The sequence below is a fragment of the Salvelinus namaycush genome, chromosome 5 (genome assembly GCF_016432855.1).
Source record: "Salvelinus namaycush isolate Seneca chromosome 5, SaNama_1.0, whole genome shotgun sequence".
NCBI lineage: Eukaryota > Metazoa > Chordata > Actinopteri > Salmoniformes > Salmonidae > Salvelinus > Salvelinus namaycush.
In genome coordinates, this window is record NC_052311.1 from 50,997,558 (window position 1) to 51,013,066 (window position 15,509).

General features: G+C 44.9%; 1 protein-coding gene across 1 annotated transcript in view; it reads left to right on the top strand.

The window, feature by feature from the left end:
• Window positions 1-1,167: 1,167 nt before the first annotated feature.
• si:dkey-22o22.2 (neural-cadherin) overlaps window positions 1,168-15,509 on the top strand; it is a 56,779-nt gene continuing 42,437 nt past the window's right edge. Inside the window, exons 1-7 of the mRNA XM_038992707.1 lie at window positions 1,168-1,222; window positions 1,408-1,473; window positions 6,191-6,391; window positions 7,436-7,523; window positions 7,745-7,881; window positions 8,081-8,284; window positions 13,425-13,455. Coding sequence (XP_038848635.1) covers window positions 1,168-1,222; window positions 1,408-1,473; window positions 6,191-6,391; window positions 7,436-7,523; window positions 7,745-7,881; window positions 8,081-8,284; window positions 13,425-13,455 — 782 coding nt within the window. The remainder of the gene's footprint in view (window positions 1,223-1,407; window positions 1,474-6,190; window positions 6,392-7,435; window positions 7,524-7,744; window positions 7,882-8,080; window positions 8,285-13,424; window positions 13,456-15,509) is intronic.

Consider the following 15,509-nt stretch of genomic DNA (forward strand, 5'->3'; position numbering starts at 1 on the left):
TATTTTTTACAATTTTCTACATTGTAGAACATCAAAAGTATGAAATACCACATAAGGAATCCTGTAGTAACCAAAAAATCGAAATATATTTTATATTTGAGATTCTTCAAAGTAGCCACCCTTTTCCTTGATGACAGCTTTGCACACTCTTGGCATTCTCTCAATCAGCTTCATGAGGTACTCACCTGGAATGCATTTCAATTAACAGGTGTGCCTTGTTCAAAGTTAATTTGTGGAATTTATTTCCTTAGTGCTTTTGAGCCAATCACTTGTTTTGTGACAAGGTAGGGGTGGTATACAGAAGATAGCCCTATTTGGTAAAATACCAAGTCCACTATTATGGCAAGAACAGCTCAAATAAGCAAAGAGAAACGAAAGTCTAATATTATTTTAAGACATGAAGTTCAGTCAATCCGGAAAATTTCAAAAAGCTTTGAACGTTTCTTCAAGTGCAGTCACAAAATCCATCAAGCGCTAGACCCAGAGTTACCTCTGCTGTAAAGTTCAAGTAACAGACACATCTCAACACTAGCTTGGAGATCCGTTACAGGAGTCTGTCACCCCACTGAGCCCCTATTGCAGGTTAGGGGTCACATCCACTTGAATGTCCTTCATATGACGAACCTCCTACAGAGCAAATGAGGAAAATATGATATATTATGATTTATGTTAGTAACAATACAATATGGGAATTTTATCCCAAAGCTACCTACAGCTAACATATATATTTATGTATGTGATCTATGTAAATAAAGGAGTATAACACAGCTGTAAAACTGTGAAGGACTATATGGTGGAGGCCTACCCATTTCCCAGGAGCATTGTAAAAAGTGGATTTGGGTACAGTGTTTATTTCCCCCTAATATCTTTGAAGATTACACCTAAAATAATTAGGCCTACTTCTTTCTACTGCTGATCTGAGACCATTAGGGTTAAACATTACAGATATAAATGCAATATATGGAGTAGAAAAGATTGCCTGCCCACCAAAGAATCAACATACGTTCTACATGGTCTATTTCTATCTGAATGTAACACCTCAATCAAGCTTGTGAATTGATCGTTAAGTCCTGTTTGTCAGGTAAAAGGTCATTAGTGGCCTATATAAGCCTCATACAGGCCACGGGAAGACATTACCTGTTGATAACACAGACTATTCTTATGATCATGGGAGGTGTGAGAGAATTACTGCTCTTTGTGATGACTGTGGGGGTTGTCAAAGGTTGGTTCACTAATGTTTTATTTGGATTGAAGGGATTTGTTCGGGAAATATGCGGAACTTTACAAGTGTGAGATTAAAATTTGACTGTCTGTTTCTTCCGCGTTGGTCAACTTTTATTCTTCACTGCTATTAATATATGTAGTTATTTTGTGTCAACTCCACTTCTGTTAACACTTTCTCCTCAGTTTCTTGTTACCCTGTTGGAAAGTCCCAGAAGCAAGAGCAAGTCTCTCTGCAGAGCAGACTTGGAGGTAAGTGTTTCTTTCCACAACCCTTCTAGCTTTGTACTGTGTCTATGGTGCTGCTGTGTTTGACACTCATTCAACACCATAGAGTAACTCAGTTGTCTAAATAATGTTGTCAAACCCTTTGATTTGGTCATTTTGCTTGTGTACCTTAACCTACGTTTTTCAGAGCTGTCATCAAATGACGTCTCCATTGTGCATGCCCTGGCCTTGCTCCGATCCATAGGGTCTGACGCTAAACAAGACAGAGAAGGTACGGCCTGAAATATATACTTTTAAATCTGTGTTGCGCAACATGAACCCAACATTCGAATGGCAATTTGGCCTAGACTGTGTAGAACAGCTGTGTTGCTGTAGAATACCCAACTGTTCCTTTATGTTTTCTCTCCAGAGTATTTAGAGACTAATGAAGTAGAATCCCAAGCTTCTCCAAACCTTGGTAGCTCTATGGCAAATGATGCCCTGTCCTCTGACGACGCTACCTCTGAAGCTGCCACTGGCCCGTCTGACGACGCTACCTCTGAAGCAGCCACTGGCCCGTCTGACGACGCTACCTCTGAAGCAGCCACTGGCCCGTCTGACGACGCTACCTCTGAAGCAGCCACTGGCCCGTCTGACGACGCTACCTCTGAAGCTGCCACTGGCCCGTCTGACGACGCTGCCACTGGCCCGTCTGCCGCTGCCACTGGCCCGTCTGACGACGCTACCTCTGAAGCTGCCACTGGCCCGTCTGACGACGCTACCTCTGAAGCTGCCACTGGCCCGTCTGACGACGCTAGCGCTGAAGCTGCCACTGGCCCGTCTGACGACGCTACCTCTGAAGCTGCCACTGGCCCGTCTGACGACGCTACCTCTGAAGCTGCCACTGGCCCGTCTGACGACGCTACCTCTGAAGCTGGCCCGTCTGACGACGCTACCTCTGAAGCTGCCGCTGGCCAGTCTGACCATGCCATTGAGGAACTGTTCACTTCTGCTTCTGAGCCCCCGTTGACCACAAACATGGATATCTGATGTGGGACATGGTGCTCGGGGTCCATGCAAGAGTTCATGGGTATTCTAGTCCAGGTTGTGTGTGTGTAACTGCATTTTCTTGTTTTGGATCAATTAAACGTTAACTGTAATACTTGTGTCCTCAGTATTGTTTTGACGGTTCCTACTTGGAGTTGAGGTCTATGACTTGAGTAACTGTGGTGATGGCAACATTTATTTTGCATTATAATCATGCTTTGGCATCAGCAATATGTTTACTTTGACCCCTGTGCTTAAATCACCATTTGCCTTAAGCTACATTTGGTTAAATTATGCTAGTAGCATCACATGACGTGGAATGGGTTCTAGTTCATTTAAACTTGATGGTTGTGGAACTGAGTTTTTGGGGTTTGTACATATGAGGCTGTTGCTAGAATCGGGGTTAATGGTGTCAGTGCTAACTAATATCAGGGTTGTCAACTTGCATTTAAATGACTCTGCTGGGTGTCTTCTCTCGTAACTGACTTGGTTTCCTATTAGTGAATGCTTACATGTAAAACCAGCTCTCGTATCATTAGCCCATCGTTTTGGCGTTGGTCTTCATATCCCAGTGCCAATCCAAACTTTCAGGTTTAAATAAGTCAATGCTAACCTGTCTTAGCTGGCAGGCTGCTATCAGGTCCAGGCTCTCCCAGAGTTGCTTGTAGCGCCGCTAACCTAGGGTTTGAGGGCAGGAACAGTTTGACCAGGATTTCCCACCCACTCCGATTTACATGGGATAAACCATTGGAGGAAACCGGTAAATTTCTATGAGAAGCGTGAGGAAGTCTGTTCATACAGGCCTTCTCTAGCCGCATGATGAACGCTCAGGGTGTGCGTCGTAGCAAACCGTACTTAGTCGCCATGAATTCAAAAAGCACGTACACGCAGCTGGGCTTGACAATCTAGACCCTCTATTTCTGAAACTATCCACCGCCATTTTCGCAACCCCATTACCAGCCTGTTCAACCTCTCATATCTTCTGAGATCCCCAAGGATTGGAAAGCTGCCGCGGTCATCCCCCTCTTCAAAGGGGGTGACACTCTAGACCCAAACTGTTACAGACCTATATCCATCCTGCCTAAGGTCTTCGAAAGCCAAGTTAATAAACAGATCACTGACCATTTCGAATCCCACCGTACCTTCTCCGCTGTGCAATCCAGTTTCCGAGCTGGTCATGGGTGCACCTCAGCCACGCTCAAGGTACTAAACGATATCATAACCGCCATCGATAAAAGACAGTACTGTGCAGCCGTCTTCATCGACCTTCAAGGCTTTCGACTCTGTCAATCGCCGTATTCTTATCGGCAGACTCAACAGCCTTGGTTTCTCAAATGACTGTCTCGCCTGGTTCACCAACTACTTCGCAGACAGAGTTCAGTGTGTCAAATTGGAAGGCCTGTTGTCCGGACCTCTGGCAGTCTCTATGGGGGTACCACAGGGTTCAATTCTCGGGCCGACTCTTTTCTCTGTATACATCAATGATGTCACTCTTGCTGCGTGTGATTCCCTGATCCACCTCTACGCAGACGACAGTATTCTGTATACATCTGGCCCTTCTTTGGACACTGTGTTAACTAACCTCCAAACGAGCTTCAATGCCATACAACGCTCGTTCCGTGGCCTCCAACTGCTCTTAAACGCTAGTAAAACCAAATGCATGCTTTTCAACAGTTCGCTGCCCGCACCCGCCCGCCCGACTAGCATCACTACTCTGGACGGTTCTGACCTAGAATACGTGGACAACTACAAATACCTAGGTGTCTGGATAGACTGTAAACTCTCCTTCCAGACTCATATCAAACATCTCCAATCCAAAATAAATCTAGAATCGGCTTTTTATTTCGCAACAAAGCCTCCTTCACTCACGCCGCCAAACTTACCCTAGTAAAACTGACTATCCTACCAATCCTCGACTTTGGCGATGTCATCTACAAAATAGCTTCCAATACTCTACTCAGCAAACTGGATGCAGTCAATCACAGCGCCATCCGTGTTGTTACCAAAGCCCCTTATACCACCCACCACTACGACCTGTATGCTCTTGTCGGCTGGCCCTCGCTACATATTCGTCGCCAGACCCACTGGCTCCAGGTCATCTATAAGCTAGGTAAAGCTCCGCCTTATCTCAGCTCACTGGTCACGATAACAACACCCACCCGTAGCACGCGCTCCAGCAGGTATATCTCACTGGTTATCCCCAAAGCCAACACCTCTTTTGTCCGCCTTTCCTTCCAGTTCTCTGCTGCCAGTGACTGGAACCAATTGCAAAAATCGCTGAAGTTGGAGACTTTTATTTCCCTCACCAACTTTAAACATCAACTATCTGAGCAGCTAACCGATCGATGCAGCTGTACATAGTCCATCTGTAAATAGCCCACCCCAATCTACCCATCTCATCCCCATATTGTTTACTTTTCTGCTCTTTTGCACACCAGTATCACTACTTGCACATCATCATCTGCTCATCATCATCTGCTCATATATCACTCCAGTGTTAGTCTGCAAACATTTTCTTACTTTGAAACTATAGCCTATTTATTGTCTTACCTCCTCACGCCATTTGCACACACTGTATATAGAGTTTCTTTTTTCCTATTGTTATTGACTGTACGCTTGTTTATTCCATGTGTAACTCTGTTGTTGTCTGCGTCGCACTGCTTTGCTTTATATTGGCCAAGTGGCAGTTGTAAATGAGAACTTGTTCTCAACTAGCTTACCTGGTTAAATAAAGGTTAAATAAACAAAAAATCCCAGAGGATCCCAGATGGCTAACAATAACATATCCTGACATAATGTAAACGTTATACATTAAGCTCTCTCCCTCAGTGACATGAATTAGTATATTTCATATTCTCAGAACCCAACAGTAGGTTTTAAGGTGTGGCTGCATGTTTGTCGTGGACGCATCGTCACTCTTGCTGTTCTTTTTCCAGATTGCAAGTGAAACACCTTTAGATGTAAGTGCCAGTTGGTAACTTTTCCTCACACTTGCTTGTTTAAGGTATGGATGCAACACCCCAGTATGTCTGCAGGGGCTGGTCACTGAGATTTACCATGTTACACATGCTACTAGACTAACCTTCCAAGTAAATATGTTACAAGTCTGAACTGGCCGTCCTTGTCTTTCCTCAACTAATTGAAACCTCAGGGACAGACATGCTAAACGACTTTGATGTCAGAGCTGCCATCAGCCCTCTACACCTCGCTGTGAGTAAAGCCTACCTGCTCCTGTAGTGGTCTCCATATGACAAATGGCACCCTATTCCCTATTTAGTACACTACTTTTGACCAGATCCTTATAGGCCCTGATCAAAAGTAGTTAACTACATAGGGAATAGGGTGCTATCTGGGATGCAGGCATGGTGTTGATTTTCCACAGGAAGTTGACTGTCCAGACAGACTCACACACCAAATTCCTATCTATTCCTGATTAGTGTAAAATACATGCATATTCTACACAGTGATGATGAGGATGATTTCCTTATTTTGCCATTTGAGTTAATCAACCTCAGAGGAGAAGTAGAGTGTTTGTTTCTCAATCCCACGCTTGGCAGGGACCTCAGATGTTGATGCTGGGCGGGAGCAAAAACGGGCTCCCGATTGAAAAACTCTGGTCTACTTTAGAGGTCTAGCACTGTATTTCTGTTCAGAGTGTATCTATTCAGGCGTACCACTGGACTTTGCTTGAGACTGTGTTTGTGTTTCTATTCAGGCATACCACAGCCACCACCATGCTATGGAGGTCCTGGTTCAGTCTCTGCTGGATCTAGACGTGAGGGACAGCCAGGGGCGCACCCTCTGGACCTGTCTGCCTTAAAATGCCATGTGGAGTGTGTTGACGTCCTCATCAACCAGGGAGCCTCCATCCTGGTTAAAGACTTCACCCTAAAGAGGACCCCCATCCACGCTGCAGGTACACATAGGATGAAATAGAGCTTCTGTAATTAAAAAGTTTTCCTGACCAAGATGGCCATTTGTTTGGTAATGTTGCTAGGACGACAATGTCTACTCTAGGGATGTTACATGGTATAGTGTGAACATGCCCACTAGACACTGATCTAAGGTCATTTTTTGTCATGTTTTCCACTAATGATTGATGATCTAGGGAGGGTAAGCTGATCCTAGATCAGTGCACAGGGGAGACTTCTATCCAGAGCCAGGTACACAGCTAGCAGGTGACAGGCTTCGATGGCCTCAGCCCCAAAATTCTTTATTATCTGCTGTGTTAACATCATGAGGATGTCATCTACCAACACCATTGTTCTAGAAATCTGTCTGTTCATGTGAAGGTTATAGTCATCCAGCAATCTGCTCATATCCTCTCTGTTTATCCTCCTCTAGCTACCAACTGTCAATCATCTGACATTCTTATATCCTCTCTGTTTATCCTCCTCTAGCTACCAACGGTCAATCATCTGACATTCTTATATCCTCTCTGTTTATCCTCCTCCAGCTACCAACGGTCAATCATCTGACATTCTTATATCCTCTCTGTTTATCCTCCTCCAGCTACCAACGGTCAATCATCTGACATTCTTATATCCTCTCTGTTTATCCTCCTCCAGCTACCAACGGTCAATCATCTGACATTCTTATATCCTCTCTGTTTATCCTCCTCCAGCTACCAACGGTCAATCATCTCACATTCTTATATCCTCTCTTTTTATCTTCCTATAGCTACCAACGGCCAATCATCTCACATTCTTATATCCTCTCTGTTTATCCTCCTCCAGCTACCAATGGTCAATCATCTCACATTCTTATATCTTCTCCGTTTTTCCACCTCTAGCTACTGAAGCTCAATCATCTCACATTCTTATATCCTCTCTTTTTATCTTCCTCTAGCTACCAACGGTCAATCATCTGACCTTCTTATATCCTCTCTGTTTATCCTCCTCTAGCTACCAACGGTCAATCATCTGACATTCTTATATCCTCTCTGTTTATCTTCCTCTAGCTAACAACGGTTATTCGGAGTGTTTGCGTTTGCCTATTGGAAATGCTGACCTCCAGAGTGCAGTGGACGTTCAAGACGGGAATAGACAGTAACTCATTTGGGTTTCGGATACAATTCCTGAAATAAAGAGATTTTGACACTAGGTCTTCATCCCAAATGGCAACCTATACCCTACTTGGTGCACTACTTTAAACCAAAGCCATATGGGCTCAGGTCAACAGTAGTGTACGATATAGGGAATAGGTTGCCATTTGGGACTCAGCCTGGTTATTACCAGTTTGTAATATGACCTGTTGTCTTGTGTATCAGAACCCCTCTGATGCTGTCGGTGCTGAGCGGACACACAGACGGTGTGTACTCACTGCTCAACAAGGGAGCCAGCGTAGAAGCCAAAGACAAATGGCACAGAACAGCTCTACACAGAAGGGTAGTGAGGAGAGCTGGCTGTACGCGCTCACACACAGAAAGAGAGGGGAAGGCTTGTTCTGATCTAGGGATGGGGCCATTGAACTACTAGGGATGGCTTTGGTGTGGGATCTAGCATGGAATATAAATTATGCCCAAATATACCTATTATGAGTCCTTATTATTTAATAGATTATGAATTATTCAAATCCATTCTTGTCTCCCCTCCCTTCCTCCTAGGCGGTGACGGGTCACGAGGAGTGCAGCACAGCGCCAGCTTCCTGGATCGGAAAGGTAAGGGGCGGAGCCCTGTCCACCTGGTGGCGACGTCCGGACACATCGTGGTGCTGGGATGGCTTCTACACACCGCCCAGTCAGTGTGGACCCTCCCCGTCATCACAGACAACCAGGGCTACACGCCACTACACTGGGCCTGCTACAACGGTACGTACTGGACAGAGGGACAGCGAAGTGGGCCCGAGGCCACAAACAAATACACACATAAATATAGCGTGTCTTAAATCACCACAGCCAGCTTCGGGAGGGCACGAACCGAGACAGTCGCACAGGAGCCTTAAAAGTCCCTCAGACTGAGAGAGAGAGAAAAGGGGGGAGGGAGAGGGGGAGGAACAACAGGCTGGCTGGCCCACACTCATCCTCTCGTACCACCAGGTGTCCTTCCAGCAGATACTGGACTTCAGAGGAACTGCTGCTTCTATACCCCATCTTTACCTTTACCCACAAAGGTCCTAAACGGTAGAAAGTGTCCGGCCAACAGATAGACACCTTATGACGGCAATAACCTGTAGTCCAAGGGGATAGTAGCACTTCACTGAGAGCAAAACAGACAGGGACCAAAAGATGTGGAAGAAGCATTTTCAAAACCTGTTTTGACTGTAGAAATTGGGCTGAGTGTTTGGGCTGAGAAAAGACATTAGGAGTGATGTTTCATTTAAGTTTCATGAGAGTGATTGTCATGTTTATCCGCACACTAAGAGAGTCAGAACGCACCTAGCCTCTTGTCTGTAATCCATGTGGGAGGAGGGGAAATCATACATTTTTTTATGAACAAACATTTTAATAAAATCATTCATGTCTTAAGGTCTATGGGAATCAAAACATCATAGGATTTGCTCTCATGAGTAATTGTAAAGATTTAATGCATCCCAAATGGAACCCTATTCCCTATGTAGGCTAGTGCACTACTTTTGATCAAGATCCATACACTGGTTGGCTGACGTCACGAAAAACATGCGTGCTCATCAATGCCGGAATGCGTGTATCTTGTTATGACTCTAAACCTCAGCTAGCATGTGCTCATTATGCAAATGTCTTTGTTTGCAATTAACATTTAGAGACTAAATATAGTTTACATGTTGTCAATGTTCTAAGTGAACCCTGTCTATTTACCCTGTCTATTTTACCCACAGTTACATGCAAGTGTTGTTGCTAAACAACCAACCCGTCTATATAGTCCCACAGTGGAGGTGTCATAATACCCATAAAACCTAGCAGTCAAACAGGGAGGGAAATGGTTCCAAAATATTTTTCCACCATTCATTTTTCCCATAGGCAATTTTAGAAACACATAAAATAAGGTCTGTTTTCATGTGGGCTTACCCTGGTGTGACATTTTTATAACCATGTAAATATCTCACAGACAAGGTGACTTTTAGCAATACATTTGGCTCTATTTACTCTCAGATTTGAAATTTCTAATTAGCATCAAAGTAGACATGCAAAACTACAAATCCCTGCAAGCTCCTAAACGTCATTTCTAGCTGACATCTTTGCTAACAGGTATTGTGTCAATTTAAAACTTGCACTAAACAGTTCACAGAATTGTCCATTTAAAGAAATGTAGCCAATTTATTAATTACTACATTTAGCTAACATTAGATAGTTAATCAAGAGATTCTTACCTTTGCCTCAATCAGCATGATCATCGTGGCATTTGAAATTCTTTATGATAGCCACATTAACAGCTAATTAGCGTTTAATATTTGGGGGGTAAATACAGGCGAATATGTTGATAAAAGTCACCTTGTCCGAGAGATTTACACAGTTATCAAAATGTCACACCAGGGTAAGCTACCTGAAACACAGCCCTTATTTTAAGTGTTTCTAAAATCCACTATGGGAAAAATGTATGGTGGAAAAACAATTGGAACCATTTCCCTGCTTGACTACTAGGTTTTATGGGGATTATGACTCATTATTGTGCCACTCTATAGGGCTCTGGCCAAAAGAAGTGCACTATATTGGAAATAGGGTGCTATTTCGGACACAAGCATAGATATGATGCACTATGATGTGACCATAGAAATAGAATCACTAGAAAGGATAGAGCCTCTGACCATGGCAATTTGACTGGTAAACTGAACTGTACACCTGACATGATGTTCTGGTGATTCTATTTCTATGCATATGATGCATTGTGATGTGACAATGAGTGTTGGGTTAATGGTGCTTTCAAGGCAAGTGATCTTGGTCAAATCATGACTTCCATGATCTTTAGGTCAGAAAGTTGGAGCTCTAAAAAGATGCCAGAGTTTTTGTCATTGTTTTGTGATATCCAATTGGTAGTTACGATCTAGTCTCATCGCTGCAACTTCCCAACGGGCTCGGGAGAGGTAAAGGTTGAGTCAGGAGTCCTCCGAAACATGACCCGCCAAGCCGCGCTGCGTCTGACTTGGAAATCCAAGTTGGATGACTGTTGAAAACAATTTTTCCCTGCCGGAGTTAGTTTTTTACCCGATTGTCTTGAAACACTGAAGTCGGAAGTCAGAGAGTTCCCAGTTGTTTTCAACATGGCTAAAGGCGACACAGTAGGTGACTTCAAAACATGACTTTGTGCTGTCTTTCAGGAGTCAGAGGTCAGTGGGAATGACCTCACCTCATAGACCTGGATGACCCCATCAATGACGGTGATGTTATGAAGGAAGACAGGTAAGTGATTTACACCAATGACACATTTGTGACTGGTTACAGGATCACATAGGCCTACAGATACAGATTATGTAGTAGGTCAAAGGTCACCGCCTATGGAGAGGTAGGCCCAGAGCCATGTATTTAGAGAGATGGGACATCTATCTGCATTATGTTGCATTTGCATCAATATGTATACATTACATGACACAGTATAATCAAAGATATCCATATGAAAACTGCTCCCCATGCGCAATATTGACATTTTAAACAATAATATGTAACTGAACATCTATTTTATAATTGACTTATAATGAAAGGGTAAATGAAAGGCTCAAAGCCGCTAACATGGAGTCCTTCCTAAAAGTTTGCCAAATTCTCTCTATATATAACTCTGGATAGGCCGAGTCATCTCAGAGTATTGAAACCATATAATTCGAGTGATTCTATTCTAGTTCTAGAATGGTTCATTCTACTTCTATGATTCTAATTCTATAATTGGAACACATCCTCACACTCACATTATAGTGACCTTAGAGCAATTCCTTTTTCTGTATCTAGATCTGATAAAGATCACAGAGAGGTTGAGAGACAGACCAAGTTGGAAGAGGCTGTTCTAGAGACAGATATCCCAACTCTGTCACTAGAGGCTGAAGGAGAGATTGAGATGCAGGAGGCTGATCTGAAGACAGATGGCACGTCTCAGTCACGAGAAGGTTGAAGGAGAGAGTGAGTTGGACGATGCTGTTGCCATCCCACCTCAGTCACAGGAGGTTGAAGGAGAGAGTGAGTTGGACGATGCTGTTGCCATTCCACCTCAGTCACAGAAGGTTGAAGGAGAGAGTGAGTTGGACGATGCTGTTGCCATCCCACCTCAGTCACAGGAGGTTGAAGGAGAGAGTGAGTTGGACGATGCTGTTGCCATCCCACCTCAGTCACAGGAGGTTGAAGGAGAGAGTGAGTTGGACGATGCTGTTGCCATCCCACCTCATCAGTCACAGGAGGTTGAAGGAGAGAGTGAGTTGGACGATGCTGTTGCCATCCCACCTCATCAGTCACAGGAGGTTGAAGGAGAGAGTGAGTTGGACGAGGCCATTGTCATCCCATCTCAGTCACAGGAGGTATGATGTATTGTGTTTTGTGTTTTAATGATGCATTGAAGATTAAAATTACAAATGAATTGTCCAAGCTTGAGCTAGTAAAGGTCTTCTAATCTAGGAGGCCAAAGGAGAGAGTGAGTTGAATCAGGTTGATCTGAAGACAGCCACATCAACTCTGACACTGGAGGTCGAAGGAGAGAGTGTGATGCAGGAGAGTGATGATCTAGAAACAGCCGGGCCATCTCAATCCCAGGAGACTGAACGAGTGGCAAAGGTAAATGCTTCCAGATAACAGTGTGTGTGTGTACATTTCTGTTTGTGCATGCAGACAGTAGTTCGTAAACAGACATTCTGTTAACAGTGCTATGGCGAATTTGATTGAATTCCAGCCTAAGTCTGCTTTCTGTCGTCCCCATCAGGCTGCAGTGGTGACCTTCACTACCGTGACCCACAAGGCTGCAGCCTCCCAGACCAGCCTCACCCTCAGCAGGGGAGAGAGAAGCTACCCAGACCTACACACCTTTGTGCAGGACATGAAGGATGGGCAAGTTTCTCTTTGGCTTCCCCATTTACCCCCTAGATATGTTCCCTATTAGAGCCTTGGTCAACAATAGTTCAGTATTTAAGGAATAGGGGCCATTTGGGATGCACCCATAGGGACAATCTCAATTGCATACTCTCTTCTCGCCTCCTTCTTAAAACCATTTGGATGAGAAAGCCCTCCCTTTTGACCTTCTCGTCCAATGGGTTTTGAGAAGGAGGTGAGTAGATTGAGATTCTCCCATAATCTCGGGCAAATACAAGGGACTCAACTGACCAAATGACCAATCAGGGATGTTTGGATGTGGCCTAGTTCCGTAGAGGTCCATCCATAACGTAATCTAAGAGAATAGAGGTAATGTCATGTAGTTTAATTGTGTACCTTTATTTACTTTTCAGCCATTGGAATCTGCTGAGTGAGAATATGCGTGCCGGGGTGAGTTATAGTCACTTCTAAAGTAGTTAATGTTGGTAAGATGGACCAAACATTCCAAACTCTTATTGGTGGAAATCGTGCAGGACCTTTAATTCAGAGGTTCCCAACCTTTTTCACTCAGGCCCCCCTTTCCAGCATTGGGGAACATCCTGAACCACTGCTTTAATTGACTAGCTTGAGTAAACACATGGTGCAGCAGTGCAGCTCCGTTAACAAACTAACTCTGTATGGTCTTTTAACATTTCAGATGAGCAGACATGAGTTTAGTGCCAGGTGCATGGATATTACAAATTGGGTGATGGAGTCTACATCCACTGTGGTCATTCCCGCCCTTGACCTCACCATGCAGATCGAGCTCTCTGATTCGTCAAGCTCTTCTGGATCAGGAAGTAATGAGGCAAGAGAAGTGAACTCTCTTGGCCACAGCGTCAGATTCAGCTTTAGTGGAGGACCCAGTAGGCGCACCAGTTCTAGAACCGCTTGCAGCACACGAACTCCCACCCCTTTCCCCTCCTCTCACAGGTACCTACCCCTATCCCCTCCTCTCACAGGTACCTACCCCTTTCCCCTCCTCTCATAGGTACCTGTACCCCTAGCCCCTCCTCTAACAGGTACTTGTACCCCTAGCCCCTCCTCTCACAGGTACCTGTACCCCTAGCCCCTCCTCTCACAGGTACCTGTACCCCTAGCCCTTCCTCTCACAGGTACCTACCCCTATCCCCTCCTCTCATAGGTACCTATCCCCTCCTCTCATAGGTACCTACCCCTATCCCCTCCTCTCATAGGTACTTACCCCTATCCCCTCCTCTCATAGGTACTTACCCCTATCCCCTCCTCTCATAGGTATTTACCCCTATCTCTTCTCATAGGTACTTACCCCTATCCCCTCCTCTCATAGGTATTTACCCCTATCTCCTCTCATAGGTACTTACCCCTATCCCCTCCTCTCATAGGTATTTACCCCTATCCCCCCCTCTCATAGGTACTTACCCCTATCCCCTCCTCTCATAGGTATTTACCCCTATCTCCTCTCATAGGTACTTACCCCTATCCCCTCCTCTCATAGGTACCTATCCCCTCCTCTCATAGGTATTTACCCCTATCCCCTCCTCTCATAGGTACTTACCCCTATCCCCTCCTCTCATAGGTATTTACCCCTATCCCCTCCTCTCATAGGTACTTACCCCTATCCCCTCCTCTCATAGGTATTTACCCCTATCCCCTCCTCTCATAGGTATTTACCCCTATCTCCTCTCATAGGTATTTACCCCTATCTCTTCTCATAGGTACTTACCCCTATCCCCTCCTCTCATAGGTACCTATCCCCTCCTCTCATAGGTATTTACCCCTATCTCCTCTCATAGGTACTTACCCCTATCCCCTCCTCTCATAGGTACCTATCCCCTCCTCTCATAGGTATTTACCCCTATCTCCTCTCATAGGTACTTACCCCTATCCCCTCCTCTCATAGGTACCTATCCCTCCTCTCATAGGTATTTACCCCTATCTCCTCTCATAGGTACTTACCCCTATCCCCTCCTCTCATAGGTACCTATCCCCTCCTCTCATAGGTATTTACCCCTATCCCCTCCTCTCATAGGTACTTACCCCTATCCCCTCCTCTCATAGGTATTTACCCTATCTCCTCTCATAGGTACTTACCCCTATCCCCTCCTCTCATAGGTATTTACCCCTATCCCCTCCTCTCATAGGTACTTACCCCTATCCCCTCCTCTCATAGGTATTTACCCCTATCCCCTCCTCTCATAGGTACTTACCCCTATCCCCTCCTCTCATAGGTATTTACCCCTATCCCCTCCTCTCATAGGTATTTACCCCTATCTCCTCTCATAGGTACTTACCTCTATCCCCTCCTCTCATAGGTATTTACCCCTATCTCCTCTCATAGGTACTTACCCCTATCCCCTCCTCTCATAGGTACTTACCTCTTTCCCCTCCTCTTCTGCGATGTCTTTCTAAAAACATTATTCCCATGTCCCTTGTTATAAGTACAAATATCCATTCTACTTAGATACTTCCAATTTTTGGATCATATTTTGTATTTGTTACCATGTACTATTCATTTCTGTTGTGCATTCTGCAGGTCCATGACTTCCTTGTTGAGTGAGGACGAAGAGCGATATGTCTGCTCACCTGAGGGTGGTGATAGAGAGATGAGACACAGACCCCACTCAGCACCACTGAGATCTGTGTTTGGAATCTCTGAGGATTCTGTCTTCAACATGGTCCAGAGCGGCCAGTCGCAGAGTGACATCGTACTGTCGTCCAGTTGGAGTAGACGGGAGAAATACAGACCTGTCAAAAAACCAACGGACACCAGGTTTATGATGGGTATTGTAGAGTTGGTTATGAACCTTCTCAACTCCAGATTGGCTGAGCTAATGCGAAGTCTCAGTCAGGGAACTCTAGGTCCGCTGTCTGGTAGTATCTCAGCAAGTCAGCAGTTTGCCCAAGAGATGCTAAGCATGGTGTCTGCTAAGATGTATTCCCATGCCATAGAGCATATTGCGCATGGCCACAAGTCTCCCCTTGAGTTAGAGAGGGAGCTTGAGGCCATATTGGGTCCTCTGGCTGGACAGGTTATAGTCATCATCATAGATAGCATCTTCAAGGCAAAAGCCAACAGAGGAAACAAGGGGCGAGC